The sequence below is a fragment of the Podarcis raffonei genome, chromosome 1 (assembly GCF_027172205.1).
Source record: "Podarcis raffonei isolate rPodRaf1 chromosome 1, rPodRaf1.pri, whole genome shotgun sequence".
Taxonomy (NCBI): Eukaryota; Metazoa; Chordata; class Lepidosauria; order Squamata; family Lacertidae; genus Podarcis; species Podarcis raffonei.
The window spans coordinates 134742756-134758605 of record NC_070602.1 but is presented as its reverse complement, the minus strand read 5'-3'; the positions used below and the strand labels follow the sequence as shown (position 1 = coordinate 134758605).

The 15850-nt window shown below is 41.1% G+C and overlaps 2 protein-coding genes across 4 annotated transcripts; one reads left to right on the top strand and one right to left on the bottom strand.

Annotated features, from left to right (window-relative positions):
* Positions 1 to 5133: 5133 nt before the first annotated feature.
* ABHD13 (abhydrolase domain containing 13) lies at positions 5134 to 10381 on the bottom strand. Of its 3 annotated transcripts, none has more exons than XM_053363787.1 (2): positions 10277 to 10381; positions 5134 to 6322 (listed from the first exon to the last, which is right to left on the bottom strand). In XM_053363787.1, the coding sequence occupies exon 2, from the start codon at positions 6285 to 6287 to the stop codon at positions 5274 to 5276; it is 1014 nt and encodes a 337-aa protein (XP_053219762.1). In that variant the 5' UTR covers positions 6288 to 6322; positions 10277 to 10381; the 3' UTR covers positions 5134 to 5273. The 3 variants fall into 3 exon arrangements, with proteins under 3 accessions (XP_053219762.1, XP_053219755.1, XP_053219773.1); XM_053363780.1 differs by lacking the exon at positions 10277 to 10381 and adding an exon at positions 10132 to 10232; XM_053363798.1 differs by lacking the exon at positions 10277 to 10381 and adding an exon at positions 9639 to 9787.
* Positions 10382 to 10744: 363 nt separating this feature from the next.
* On the top strand, positions 10745 to 14405 carry LIG4 (DNA ligase 4). The gene has a single exon (XM_053363767.1). The coding sequence runs from the start codon at positions 11455 to 11457 to the stop codon at positions 14185 to 14187; it is 2733 nt and encodes a 910-aa protein (XP_053219742.1). The 5' UTR covers positions 10745 to 11454; the 3' UTR covers positions 14188 to 14405.
* The last annotated feature ends 1445 nt before the right edge of the window (positions 14406 to 15850 follow it).

Genomic DNA, 15850 nt, shown 5'->3' with positions numbered 1-15850 from the left:
TTCTGAGGCCCTTCTCCATGTGCCCCTGCTGAGAGAGGCACAAGTATGGCAACCAGGCAGATGGCCTTCTCAGTTCCATGCTCTCTGGAGTGAGGCCCGCATGGAGCTTCCAAACACCTTTTTGGAGTCAGATGAAGACTTTTCTTCAACAAGAGAATCAAGGCTTGATGTTAGTACTGCTCTGGGTTTCAGAGCAGTAAGCGGTGGCTTATGAACTTAATTGCTCATCGAAATTTTTATGGTTGCTGTTTGATATTCTTTCTCAGATCATTACCGGTTTGCTTACCTGCCTCTCCACCCCAGGTTGTGCAAGTTTCTGGTTTCTTGAAATCAGTTCCTTGAAGCAGTTTCCACACAATGGAAAAAGTCAGTTGCAGTTTCTGAAAATTGAGTTACATCCTTCACTCCTCTAGAGTAAATACCAAGTCTAAGTACAAAGATCCACAGAAACACTACAGTACCATGTCCATGCCACTTACTTGGGCGAAGCCATATCAAAAGTATAAATGAAACACTGCCATCTACAGGATGATAATCCTCGTAATGTTCGCTTCTTATGCAAAGCAAGTATCAGTTAGTAGTCTTTCAGAGTAAAAGAACTAGATCCATATTTCCTGACTAGAAAAATAAGGGTTGCCATAAGACCCGATCTTCTAGGGTTTGCTTGGATCTCTTTGGGCTAATAACTGGCCTGAATTTCCAGCTTTCATTCTAAAAGGGGAGAGGAGGAGGCCTCTGCTGTCATAGAATACAGGTGGTGAACCAGGAGCCCATCAACCTGATGCACCTTTGTAGCATTTTTCTATGCCTGCCCCTCACAATAATTTGCAATGGCACGGAGGGGGGAGGGGAGTCAGCAAACTACACGGGGGCTCTGCAGTTGACAAGATCAGCATTCATTTTTTTTCAGTCTTTGCCACTGTGACTGCATGGAGTTGTTCTCTAAGCAATTGCAGCAGCAGCAGCAGCAGCAGCATCATAGTGTTGGTTCTGCTGTTACTACCAGCATCCTGAGTGCTTCCTGAGAATATGTGCAATTTTGATGAATGTCTGGCCCTTTTTCTCCTTTCCAGGTCAACTTCAACTTCTTCAATTCACTCCCCACCTCCAAATTAAGGAGTGGGTGGTGGGAAGAAAGCCTAGGAGCTTGAAGCCCAAAGAGTTGATTCCTGGAGTTTGGAGCCTGTGTTTGCCTTTTGAAATCATCATCATTCAAAAGTGAAATATTCAGGTGCCATGTGCCAGGATTAGGCAGCAGCATAATAAGATAAACTGCAGGATGTGAAATAGTAATCGTATTAATATGCCATGCTACAACATATTGAAGTAAGGAAGAAGAATCTATCTGAAAACAATTCTGATGCACTGACCAAAATAGGATAAGCTTACTACACCAAACATCAATCAATCCTTACTCAAGTCATACGTGCCTTTAAAATTATCTGAACTGAATATTATAACAGATTAAGTTGGCAGTGTTGTAAGTGTTAAGAGATTATTTTCCACTGCTGCCCAACTGATGGCTTATTCTACATTTTGAAACTACAGGAAATTGACAGATAATTATACTGAAAACAAAACAAACACACAGAAAAGGCTATTAGCAATTGTAGGTGTTATCAATTTATTGCATATGTTAGTACATAAAAATAGAGGTTATGTAAAAGGAAAATCAATCTACTATTGTAAAAAAGAAAAGAAAATGAAAGTGCTTAATTAGATGCATGTCTAAAAATATGAAATGACAAGTATTGTTTTTAATCTGTAGAAAACACACATATACCAACAGTCTGGCCCTAAACATGTTTACTTATAAGCAGATCTCACAGAACTCAACAATATTTACTTTAAGTGAAAATACATATGGCTGCAGTTTTAATTTTTGTTTTGATCTAAGTGAAACATTCAAAATTGAACCCACAAGTATCTTTAATTCTATTGCATGCAGCAAATTTATTTTTTGGCAAGAGTTCTACCATAAAGTTTTGTGTCATTTGCAAAAAGTTACACAACAGAAATCTATAGATGTTTCCCCATACTTATTTTCTAATTGAATTTTACTGAAATTTCAGTAGCCTTAATTTTGTGAATCTGCCAAAGCAGAAGGTAGGGTATACAACCTTAGCAAATAAATAAGAGCACCAAAAGGACATTTAAATATCCTTACTCTGATTTCAGTATCACCTTGTGCCACAATGCACAAACCCTTGAGTACAGACCCTCAATTGGTCCCATAAATTAATCCAGATTTTTTTGCTGAATTATCAAAGATAAAAATGTATTCAGAACAATACATCTGTCATTACAATTGGACCCAATAAGCTTGTGCTATAATATTTAAAAGCCTGACCTTCCTGAGGGGAGAGGGGGGACATCTGAAATGGAAAGGGGCTTTATACAGTTCCTATGCAAATACTCATTGTGAAAACAAGCACAAATTTCATATAAGCATCATACTCTAGCTCCACACAAGTACTTACTTGAAAGCATAAGCTTCTCTTATCTCTTCAGGCATAACTGAATCATTCTCCATTCAAAACTAGACCATTGCTAATCTTTCTGGAAAGTACCACAAATTTCAGAGGCAAAATTCGAAGCTCAAGTCTCGGCTGATTTACTGTCCCACAAAAGGCTGTTCAGTTGCTCTTATATAAAAGATAATGTAACCTATATTTTTCCTACAAGATGATGAGCTCCAAGCAAAGTCAAAGTGCACATAGCAAATAGACATATCATTATAAAAAGATAAGGGGAAAGGGATATATCTACAACAAATGCTATAAGATTAATAATTACTATAAGATTCTCTTCCAAAGCAATACTCAGGCCAATAAAATACTGATCATTGTCGTCTAGGGTGTCATTTCAGCATTCCTGCACTGTTTTAACTTCACGCTTTCTACAACTGTGGATGGTATGATCTACATCCTACAGTATGCTATTGCATGCTAATGCTGAAGGTTTTGTATAAGGCTTAATTTACTTTCTGTGAACACTAATAGAGGCATGTTTCCAAAACTGATAAAGCTAAAATAGCATACCACAAAAAAGAATGGCAAAGCACAAATGCTGTAGTTCCTGAAATATATCAAATTATTTAAGAGATTATTTGCAGTTTCTGTGTCATGTAATAAATGTTCATAGAATGATGAATGAGATGTTGGAAGAAGACTAAACAGGAAACAATTATGTCAGAGAAGATAGAGGAAAAACAGAAAGAAAATGTCCTCAAACAGATACTCAATATTGGTTCTAAGGGGCAATATCCAATGTTAGTCATACTCAGCAGACTCACTGAAGTCAATGGATTTAAGTAATTTCAGTCCACTGAAATCAGTGTGTCTACTCTGAGTATGACTAACAATTAAGTATTATCCATTAGCTTTCCACTTCCTGCACAAGCATATGCATACCTTGATTTATACGCTCTTCAAACAAGCACAACCAGTTTTCAAAACTGACTGTTTTATTTTAAAGGTAAAGGGACCCCTGACCATTAGGTCCAGTCGTGACCGACTCTGGGGTCACGGTGCTCATCTCGCTTTATTGGCCGAGGGAGCCGGCGTACAGCTTCCAGGTCATGTGGCCAGCATGACTAAGCCGCTTCTGGCGAACCAGAGCAGTGCACGGAAACGGCGTTTACCTTCCTGCCGGAGCGGTACCTATTTATCTACTTGCACTTTGACGTGCTTTCAAACTGCTAGGTTGGCTTACTACATCTTAAAAAATGAGTGGTTAAAATTGCATTCTGTAAGATTCTGGAGCACTCTAAATGGGTAAACTGTTTTTTCTCTTTCTCAGAAAATAAAAAACCCAGTTTTTTGCAATAAATGAATTGTTTATAAAGCAAAAATAAAACAGAACACACACACACACATACTAGATATCCTAATAGAATAAGTAATTTGATTTTGTAAAGTATACTCAATATCAAACTCTTAATAGCCCAATCCCAAGTATATTTTCATGAGGAAGTCCTGTTGTTTGGTGGGACTTATTTCCTGAGAAGTACACCTACGATTCTGGCCTTTAATAACCAAAATATTTTCAGTTTTATTCATGTTACATGACATCTGTCAATAGAGTTTAGAAAATGACAACCATGCTGCAATGAAAGAAAACCAATTCCCCTACAAGAAAACTTTTTAATTAAACATTTTAAAATAGTTAAAGAGGAGTTTGATATGAAAAGCAGAAGTAAATGTTAGATAGTAGATTTTAAAAAAACCCCTTTCCCTGTAGTCCAACTTCACCCAATTGCCATATTGTTGCTTAAGTAGAAAGCAATATTCCAACCAGACTTTAGGTTTGATGCATTTAGCACTCATGGCTTCTAGGGGAACAAGCACAAGAGGCAAAATGCACAAGCGCTAAGGGCAGTAAACCTTCCAGTATAAGGATAGCAAACATAGCAACATGAACACTAGTCAGCCCGTCTTCATGACTAGATGAGAATATCAACACTAATATATCATTAACTTTAAATGCATCTTTTCTCCATCCTGCATGTGGATGTAATAAGCAATGAATGCAGCCATGTCATACTGAATAGAGTGTACTTCCATAATTTTTTTAATTCCTACCCTGCCTTTCCTCCCAAAGGAGGCCAGGGGCCATTAGTGCTACTTATAATATTAAGCACACTACACAATCTGAGATGCATAACAAAAGAATTCAGGGGTTTATCATGCATCCCAAAGCTCTAGCTATAGTGTGTGTCACTAATCATGGTTACCTATGCAGCCAAAACATACACTGCATGCAACAGCTCTGTTCTTCTCTTAAAACCAGTGGGCAACATCCAATGATGTCCGTCTGCCTGCACAACAGAAATCTTCTTGTACAACAGAACTTCTGGTTTCTCTTCTCCCTGCCCCATCCCACCCAGCTCTATGAAGCATCCTATAATCCTCTGGAGCAAAATTTGGGAAAGGGGGGGGGGCTACAAAGGAAAGAAGTCCCATTGCAGAAGAAGTCCCCTCTTGCACCACATCAGATTTCCCCAAGGGTTAACTTAATTTTTACCAATAAGTTTATTAATGTGTCTTAATCTAAGAAATGGAAATTAAGATTAATTTTATCAAAAACATCACTTATTTATAACGCTAAGTGTAAAAACTATCTGGCTCATAATTTATTAGATCTCTCCATGTTTAATTTTGCTCTTTAGATAAGTACAAGACAGAGTACACACTTTAAAAATTGTCATTCTTTATCACTTTCTACAAATCCAGGTACATTGCAGTTGTATCAGACAGAAAGACTGGAGTTAGTTATATTATTGTTACATTAGATGACATTTTTGCCATTTCTTCAGGGGAATAACTCTTTGCAACTTCTTTGATGAATTGTTCAAGTGCTGTGAAGTAGCCTTGGCACTGCCAAGTGTCGTTATGAGTTCCATCTGGAAATATTGCCAATCTCTTAGTCCGAGCAGGGGAAAGCTCATAAAGCTGCTTCATCATAACTGGAGGAATCAGCTGGTCAGCAAGCCCAGATATGAAGAGTGAAGGCATTCTGCACTGAGATATTTTTCGATAGGAGAGGAACTTGTTTTTATAGCACCACAAAGGAAGGTACCTCATTGGAAAGAAAGAAAACAGAGTGCTGGCCATATGCGGGATACTAAGGAATGTGTTCTCCACGATGATGGCAGAAATCCTATGGGAATTCTCAGATGCTAGGCGAATAGCAACTGCTCCCCCCAAGGATCGTCCAAAGAGAAAGATTTTTGTCTTGTCAAGGTCAGATCTAGTCATCACATAGTCTAGCACAGCCTCAGAATCTAAATAGATGCCATCCTCGCTTGCTTCTCCTTCACTTTTTCCATAGCCTCTATAGTCAACCAGCAATAAGTTGACTTTCAGGTTTACCAGCATCAGCAAAGCATTGGGTAGTCTGTGACCAATGTTTCCTGCATTTCCATGAAAGTAAATGATAGTAGGTGAATATGAGGAATTGTCTCCTGTGTTTCTGAGTAGAATCAGATTGAGCAACACACCATCTTTGGTTTTGATGAAGATGTTTTCATGTGGGATGCCAGTAGGCATGGGGACATAGAGTCGCGATGAAGCAGGTTGCTCTGGGAAATAAAGCAACACATCCTGGAATTTATATAATATACCTGCAATAGATACAAATATTAGCAGAGGTAATATCATGCCTCCATACAAATGAAAAGTTACTATCAAAGGTAAGAGAGAGATACGGCAGAGGCCCCAGGACCATGAGACCAACGTAAGGAGCCACTTTTCAATGAAAGTCCAAAGCATCCATGATTTTTCCATTATAGTAGTCAATGAATCTTTAGTCCATATGAAGCCTGAAAAAAGAAAATAAATAAGCTTCTTTAGAAACAACTTTTAAAAGGGACAGCAAATGTATAAGGTAATTCATACCTATACTTTATGTAGTGCAAAAGACGCATGGGCTCCATGCCTTTGGGGGCACTGCAGAAAGTATGAAGCTACATCACAACATGCAGTGCATTTATACAAGATCCAATGCAGAGAGATGGAGGAGGCCCCATGTTTTTTATAAATGTTTCTCATCGCAAAGCAAGCCCTAATGGCTGGGATGTATGCAGTTCCCAATACACAGTTTGCTTTGCAAAAAAGAATGGCTGCATACTTCCCAGCCATTAGGGCTTGCTTTGTGTAGTTATTTGAAATAGAAACAGAAAGGCATGGAATTAAAAGAAAAACAGTAAATCATCTTGTGTAAAGAACTGTGCAAAGACTTGTGCTAACAGAATAACAACTCCGGAATTTAGTTCTGTACACTTTTCTTGTGCAATTTTCTTCAGCTAAAAAAGCCCATCTTTCCACTCATAGAAGGGCACTTTTGAACCCAAACCACTTATTCTTATCCACCTGTCCCCCTGCTTTCTTCTTACCTTTACCATCCCAACCACCAAATCTTCCTTTCTTTAACCCTTGTCAGCCCTACACACCCTCAACACAGAAATAGCCAACACATTAACAGTCAAGGTCAAATCCTAACATCAGGCAAGTCTAATTTAAAACAGTTAATTTGCAAATGATGTTGCAGAAAGTTAACTGCTCTGATGATAATGTATTGGGTATCTGGAAGAGGTAGGAATGATTGGTAGATCCAAATTGTATTATATTATCCCTTCATCCAAAGATCCAAAGTTCACAAAATAATCTATTTGAATCTATGATACTGGATTGCAAGGGAGACAAGGACATGAAAGCTGTAACCAAAAGATATTTTTGGAATGCTCTGATTGCTGGAATTTCTGCCTATATACTTTGTTCAAATTGAAAAGTGCCTCTCATTGAATCGAGTTTCCAAGTATCCATCATGTAGAAAATGCATTCAACCAAAGCTTCAGTCTGTATTTTGTGGGTTTTCGGTGTCCCCTTATCTCCACCTCCTGATAAGTGATGGGTTCCAGCAGTCAATCTAACTACAAGCAAAATAAACTGAAATACTGTTGGGGGAAGGAAATCTAGATCTAGAATATTGTATTAGTATTAATAATGCCATTAGTATTTCTTCAGAGAGCATAATGTGGGGAGATGACCTTCTACAAGAAGTTACTCCAAAGCAGAAAAAAATCTGGAGCTGCTTAAATGACACATTTGTAAATACAATCACTAAGTACTATTTGATTAGCATCTTTCAAACACCCCTACCAGTCCTTATGCCCTCCAAAGCAGCTGCTACCCTCACAAATAGCACAATGTCTGGGAGTGCAGAGCAGGATTAGGGAATCAAGAGAAACTGTTAAGAAACAGATGTGCCTTCACATAATGAGGCTCTGGATCCCAGCTAGCATCATATAGACCAGTGGGACTACAATTCCCATCAACCCTGACCACTGGTCCTGTTAGCTAGGGATGATGGGAGTTGTAGGCCAAAAACAGCTGGCCAAGTTTGGCCACCACTGAAATAGACAATACACAAAATGCCTAAATGCTTCAAACTAAAACCATTCAGAATAATGGGATAAAATACCGGTAACACAGGTGCCTGGTAACTGAGGACCAATAAAATAAAAATATAGGACTATCTAAAACGATGTTGTTAGAGTTTATTGATCTTTGTAAAGCAATTAAAGACAAGATAGGGGATTCAGCTGAAGATGAAATAAATTTTGTGCACAAAATACTGGTATGTCTTTTACTCATTTAGAGGGGGTAGTTTCCCAAACCTGTATCTTTATAAATTTGTGAACAACTGTCAAGGAGCTATCAACAATCTAGGCCAACCACAGGGCAGGCACATACATGAAAGGCACGGAATGCAATTACCTCCTTATTAACAGAAAATAACACAGCAGAATCCTCTGGTTCATCTTAATCCAGCTAAAACACTGCTGAAACTGACCACTAGCCTTTCACTCTGGATCTCTCCCAAGAGGGCCTACCTGGCCCTTGCTCAGCAATGTGCAGGACTCTTTTGAGTGGGGTGGCAGAGGGGGAGGCAAGCCAGCAGGACTGTGACTGTTTTGCTGCTGTGTAGCAGGGCCAACTAAGTTGGCACTCACACTGTGACTGTCAGTCTCTACGCCTGTCCTGGAAGGCCCTCCTTCTCCTGACCTCTCTTGATCGCTCAAACTCCCTGCTTCTAGGGGGGCCCTGCTTGCATCTCCCTCATGCTCTTCTAGTCACCCCCTTCCATCCCACCCATGACCACAATTGGTCACCCTATTTTGAACAATGTAGCATCAAAGACACTTTTGATGCTCAAAAGGCCAGGAACGACAATGATTTGAGTTAATAGTAGTGTTGGCAGCAGAACATATAATACCAGAAAATTTAAACCCATAATAATAAAACAACTCATCAAACCAGCAAAACACCACTTAAAACCTGCTAAGCTACCTGGTTAAAGCAAATAGGATTACAGCATATGTTAGGTAAAAGCCATCTGAAATAGACTAATGCTTACTTAAAAGCTTGCAGAGACAGTCACCTGCACCACCACTCATGGGAAGTTCTATAGTCCTTTAGGTCCATAGCCACACACGCACAAAATGTACAATTCAGCCACATTTGGAATACTGCATATGTTGTAGTTGTAATTGCTCCATTTCAAGTGGATACTGTATTGTTAGGCCTTCATATCCAGAAACAGGACATACAGCACTTAAAGGAGTAATGATGGTGTGCCAAGTTACAAAAGGAAGTGTATTAGCCAGTATTGCCTCACTATCATAATTGTTAATTTTGAAAAACAGGAATGAGGCTACATTAATAACTGTTAAATTTATCAAATAAGTAATTGCAGCTTTGGAAAACATCTTGTATCAGACATCATTCTTATTAATTTCCAGTTATGAGTTGCTTTTTTAATAGGGCATTACAGGCTGCAGTGTTCACATACAAAAGAGAAGTCACAAACTCAACTATGCATCCCAGAGTGATATTCCCAGAATGATGTGATTTTTCACAAGCAAGTTTTTAGGCTGTTAAATAATATTTTTAACAATATATTACCCAGCTTTCCTGGATTTCTACTGTGGCTATCACCAAAGCTTCTGGAATGACCCCATCGAGCCAAACTTTTGCCTTATAACAGAGTGGAGGCTACATGCATTATTACTTGGAAAAATCAGGACTTCCAGGTAAACATGCACAAAGCCATTCTACCACCGTGAACATACGCACATCGAAGCAAATCCCACTGAAATAAACTGGAACTGCGAAGCACACTTATTTCAGATACTATACAAACTCAGCAGGGCTAAATTCCAAAGAATGTCATTTAGAGCTAAGTAATGAGGCTGCCGGCGGATCTTCACGTAGCGAGGCAGAGAGAGAGCGGCAACCGGTCAGAACCGACGGCGCGCGGGCGTTTGGTGCGAGGCGCGGCAGCCGCCTAAGCGAGACAAGGACGCGGGGTGTGGGCTCTGGGCAGGAGGGAGCTTTCACTCGTGAGGGGACCGGGAGAAAGGGCCTTCCTGCAGCACCGAGAGCCGTCCCCGCCGCCGCCCTGCCCAGGAAGCGCCAGGCAAGCCGCGCTTCGCTACCTGCTGCGAGGCGGAAGGCGAGAAGTGCCGGGCGGCGCTGGCGCAGGGCAGGCGGAGGCGGGGGACGAGGCCGTCCTCGGCGAGGAGCGCAGGGCAGAGAAGAGAGTCCCGCGGCTCCTGGCCGCCCCTACCTGAGCCTCCGCTGCTCCGCTCGGGCGGATGGAGCCCCGACGCGCCCACCTCATCGCGGTCCCGGGCGGGACATGCCCGCGCCCCGCTCCCGCCTCCTCCGTCGTCCTCCCCGCCCCCCGGCCGGGAATCTCCTCGCCCACTCACCACTTCCGGGAAACCGGCACGGACGGCAACGCTTCCGGGTCAGAGTTCGAAGGGCGAAGGTTTCCAACGAGCGCCGCGACGGAGCCTATCAGGGAAGCGCCTGGTGGTGCAGGAAGGAAGAAGGAAACTCCGCGAGAACAGGCGAGGTTACGCACATGCGCAGAGCAGAAAGGCCGCCGGCCGGTCTTCCTGTCAGGCTGTGTTTTGGTCTCTGTGCGAGCGGAGGAGGTGGACGAGGAGAAGCCCCGCGGAGGCTCGTCGAGGGGAGAAGGAAGGGACGGGGAAGCTGCCTTGTTCCGAGCCAGAGCCCTGGGCCCAGCAGGCCGGCCGCGGCTCCGCGGGGTCTCTCCCTTCTGCGTGCCAGGCAGACCCTCCGGCGCCTCAGGCCAAGGCTTGGACGTGGGAGGAGAAGCCCCCGGGCTGCTCTTGACGGGTCGCCTTCGCCGCAGGGGCCAGACGGTGTATCCAGACGGTGAGATACTTCTTTCTCTCGTTATTCATGTGTGTCTCTTGCTCTCTCCCTTTTCGGCCACTCATTGCTAGACCAGACCCCTGACCCCTCAAGTCCAGCACCTGTTCTCTCTGTGGCTGACGCTGTGGAAGAAACGTCCCCACAGGAGATGAGAGCAACAGCCCTCTCTCTCCTCACTTGTGATTCACAGCAGCTAGCATGAAGAGGCAAATTGCATCTTACTGTGAGGGTAGAACATTCCCATTATGGCTCCATGAATTTATCTGATGTTCTTTTAAAGCCATCAGATTTGGTGGTCAGCATTATGTCTTGTAGGAATAGATTCCATAGTTTAGTTGTGCACTGTGTGAAAAAGTACTTTTTTGCCTTTCTTTCCAACATTCAGCTTCACAGGGTGGCCCTGAGTTATGAGAAGAGAAAAACTTCCTAAATCCCTCCACAGCTATCACCACATCATGCATAGATGGCATACAAAAAAAAGGATGTATGTATCATCTTACCATTTTTCTAAACTAAAGAGCGAGATGAGCACGCAACCCCAGGGTCATCCATGACTGGACCTAACGTTGTGTAATAAAACTGAGATTTTAATTCATTTTAAATGTAGAGCTGTTGCTAATTCAAGGAAAAGCAGGAATACAGTGAGAGTTGTACTATTTGAAAACAAGCTTGCCATTTTCTTTCTTTTTGTAGTGAAATACTCAAGATGTCTTCCATCTCTACTTCCTGTTCTCCTTCCCAACTAACTGTGGCATCACAAGTTCCTTTTGAAGATCTCTGTTCAACATTAGAACGAATACAAAAATGCAAATCCCGACCTGAGAAAACCAAGAATTTCAAGGAGTTTTTAGATTCCTGGAGGAAATATCATGATGCTCTTCATAAAAATGAAAAAGATGTAACAGATTCTTTTTATCCAGCAATGAGGCTTATTCTTCCACAGTTGGAAAGAGAAAGGATGGCTTATGGAATTAAAGAAACCATGCTTGCTAAGCTGTATATTGAGCTGTTAAATTTACCCAAAGATGGAAAAGATGCTTTAAAACTCTTAAATTATCGAACACCTACTGGCTCACGGGGAGATGCTGGAGACTTTGCTATGATTGCCTATTTTGTCTTGAAACAAAGGTGTCCCAGGAAAGGTCAACTGACCATAAAACAAGTGAACGATATTTTAGATTCCATTTCTAATAATAATGCTGCCAAAAGGAGGGATCTGGTCAAGAAGAGCCTTCTTCAGTTAATAACTCAGAGTTCAGCACTTGAACAGAAATGGTTGATCAGGATGATCATAAAAGATTTGAAACTTGGTGTCAGCCAGCAAACCTTACTTTCCATCTTTCATCCTGATGCTTCAGAGTTGCACAATGTTACAACTGATTTGGAGAAAGTCTGTAGACAGTTACACAATCCTTCTGTATTTCTTAGTGATGTTTCTATTACATTATTTTCTCCCTTTAAACCGATGCTTGCTGCTATTGCTGATATACAACAAATTGAAAAACAAATGAACAACCAGAGTTTTTACATAGAAACCAAATTAGATGGTGAGCGAATGCAGATGCACAAAGATGGAGATGTTTACAAGTATTTTTCCCGAAATGGGTATGATTATACTCAGCAGTTTGGAGCTTCTCCCTTGGAAGGTTCACTGACTCCATTTATTCATAATATCTTCAACAATAATATTCAGAACTGCATTCTGGATGGTGAAATGATGGCCTGCAATCCCACCACACAGAACTTTGTACAGAAGGGTAGCAAATTTGACATCAAAAAGATGTCAGATGATTCAGAATTACAGACATGCTTCTGTGTGTTTGATGTTCTCATGGTTAATAACCAAAAATTGGGTCATGAGATGTTGAGCAAAAGATATGAGAAACTGAATGAGATGTTTACACCAATAGAAGGTCGTTTGCAGTTTGTTCCTAAAAATCAAGCTAACACTCAGAAAGAAGTAATAGATTCTCTAAATGAAGCAATAGATAACAGAGAAGAAGGAATTGTGGTAAAAGATCCCATGTCAATTTACAAGCCGGACAAACGTGGGGAAGGATGGTTCAAGATCAAACCAGAGTATGTTAGTGAAGTAATGGATGAACTAGATCTTTTAATTGTTGGGGGCTACTGGGGAAAAGGTCTTCGTGGTGGCATGATGTCACATTTTTTATGTGCAGTTGCTGAGACTCCTCTGCCTGGTGAAAAACCATCAGTGTTCCACTCCATTTGTCGTGTTGGTTCTGGTTACACTATGAAAGAACTTTATGATCTTGGCTTGAAATTAGCCAAATATTGGAAACCTTATCGTAAAAGAGATCCTCCTTTAAGTATCTTGTGTGGAACTGAGAAGCCTGAAGTCTATATCGAGCCTTGTAATTCAGTCATCGTCCAGATTAAAGCAGCTGAGATTGTGAGCAGTGATATGTACAAAACTGATTATACATTACGTTTCCCTCGTATTGAGAGGATAAGAGAAGATAAAGAATGGCATGATTGTATGACTCTTGACATTCTAGAGCAACTCAGAGGTAAAGCTTGTGGAAAGCTAGCGACTAAGCACTTTCATATAGATAATGATGAGCCACAAGGAAAGAAACGTAAAACTGTGCCCAAGATTAAAAAAAAAATTGGTTTAATAGATCATTTTAAAGCTCCTGATCTTTCAAATATAAACCAGATTTCCAGTATATTTGAAGATGTTGAGTTTTGTGTTATGACAGGGACACAAAAATATTCAAAATATCAGCTGGAAAGTAAAATAGCGGAATATGGCGGCAGCATAGTCCAGAATCCTGGTTTGGACACCTATTGTGTGATTGCAGGAATTGAGAATGTCAGAGTGAAAAATATTATTTATTCTGACAAGTATGATGTTGTGAGAGCGGAGTGGCTTTTACAGTGCTTTCAATCCAAAACATTTGTACCCTGGCAGCTTGATTTCATGATTCACATGTCTCCAGAAACAAAACAACATTTTGCCTGTGAATATGACTGCTATGGTGATAGTTACACAGGTGATACTGATATTGCCAAACTAAAGAAGGTGTTCTCAAGAATGAATAACTTTCAGGCAGAGATCTCTCAGGATGCAATTGCTGACATAGAAGCACGTTATTCATGGGAAAGCTCTCCACTAAGTATGTTCAGGCAGCACACGATTTACGTGGATCCTTCTGATGAATTGAGTAATTCAGGTGCTAGGATTAAACAAACAAAACTATTAACTGCGCTGATACTTCGATTTCATGGAGCAAAAGTGGTTCAGCAGCTTGAAGAGGGTGTGTCCCATGTAATCAGTGGAGATCATGCTCATTTGAAGGAGATAAAGACACTGAGAAGAACGTTCAAAAGGAAGTTTAAAATTTTGTCTGAGCAGTGGGTAAAGGATTCTATAAAGACTGGCAAGTTACAAAATGAAAATGTTTACTTAATTTAAATCATTTCATTTAATAGGAAAATAATTACTTTGATTAACTTCATTTATCTATTTAATGAATTCTGCCAGGCTCCTTTAATACTTCACTTCATTTTGAAGTTTGTAGATAAAGTTTCACAAGTATGAACATGGAAGAAAAGCTTTCAGGTATGGTGCTGAAAATTAGGTTATTTTTTAAAAAAAAATCCTCCATTTTATTGAGCTGCGGCTAGCACATTTCCAGGCTTCCTCAACCTTGGCCCTCCAGATGTTTTTGGCCTACAACTCCCATGATCCCGAGCTAGCAGGACCAGTGGTCAGGGATGATGGGAATTGTAGTCTCAAAACATCTGGAGGGCCGAGGTTGAGGAAGCCTCATCTAGTCACTGTAGAGCTCTGCCGGCACAGCTGCCAGTGAGGATCCAGGCATCTCCACCGTGGCAGCCTGTGGCTTGTCCCTCATAGGTATTTTTAGACTTCAGTCCTACAGGGGTGGTACAGAAGGTGGTTGAACTGCCTTCTCCAACTCTGCTCTTCCTGGCAGGAAAGAAATGAGGGTGGATAAGTGATCTTGCAATCGTGTCCTTTTAACGGATGTTTTTATAAACAACCATTTTCCTCCCACTGGGAAAATCTTTAGGCGAAACGGTGGGGCCCTTACCAGTGTTGGAGCTTCAAAAGCTGTTAGATGTTTCCATAACTGTTGTGTGGGGGATCTGACATTTTATTTCTCCATCATTGATGGACAGGGAGCTCTGATGTTTCCTCGGACTCTTGGGATATATTTCTGGGGTCACAGGATTGCAGTTTGCGGATTATAATTTCAATTTAAAAGTCTAAAAAAATTAAATCTGGGCATTCATTCTTTGAAAGAAAGCTCTGTAAATAACTATACAAATAAAATACTTTTTTTAAAAAAAACTGCTTCTGATTTTGAAATCAGAAAGACTTGCTGAGGGTACTTTCTGATGTATTTCAAGTATATTAGGAACACTTTTTGATATATTTTGGATGCTGACAATACTAATGTTGAAGAGTCTTTGTTATCCAAACATTTTTAAATTTTCTACTAGGTGACATAATCATAGGTTTTGAAGCCAAAGGGGAAGGGGAAGACAGTAGTACAGTATTGCTGTCTTCTTTCATTCCAGATCAAGTGTGGAAAAAGGTTTGATATTTTAGGCCACATACCAACTAAAATACACCAACACGTACCCTTTCTTGCATTGTATTTATATTTCCCATTTACCTATATTCCCCCCTTTTTCAAATAAAATGTCATACATGCATTGTTTGTTCATTTGCCACATTTCACGGCTTGGCTTGGCCATATCAGGTCTCAGTGCGAGGGATAGTGTCAGTGAGCGAGCTGAGGAGGGGGCAGCGGGAGGCAGGGGTCCAGGACCAGAAATCATCTTCACCTGCTGAGCAGCAGCAGCAGAAAGCTCCAGCTTTTGTAAGCAGAGTTTCCAGCCTCAGTTGCTGGAAACAACATTCGTTGTTTCTGGCCGGACCTTGCTGCTTCTTGCTTCTCGTGACCTCGGCTTGGATGCTTGGCTTTCTTGACCCTTGGATCGTCTGACTACGTGAACTGAGATACTCTTGACCTTGGACTGGACCTTGTATATGGACTCTGCGTCCAGGCAAGTGCCCCCTTGAGACTCGGCTGATTCTCCCTCCACTA

What these genes read in the sequence shown, in the direction of transcription:
- ABHD13 (XM_053363787.1), bottom strand. Translation starts at nt 6,287, where the DNA reads ATGGAAAAATCATGGATGCTTTGGACTTTCATTGAAAAGTGGCTCCTT.
- LIG4 (XM_053363767.1), top strand. Translation starts at nt 11,455, where the DNA reads ATGTCTTCCATCTCTACTTCCTGTTCTCCTTCCCAACTAACTGTGGCA.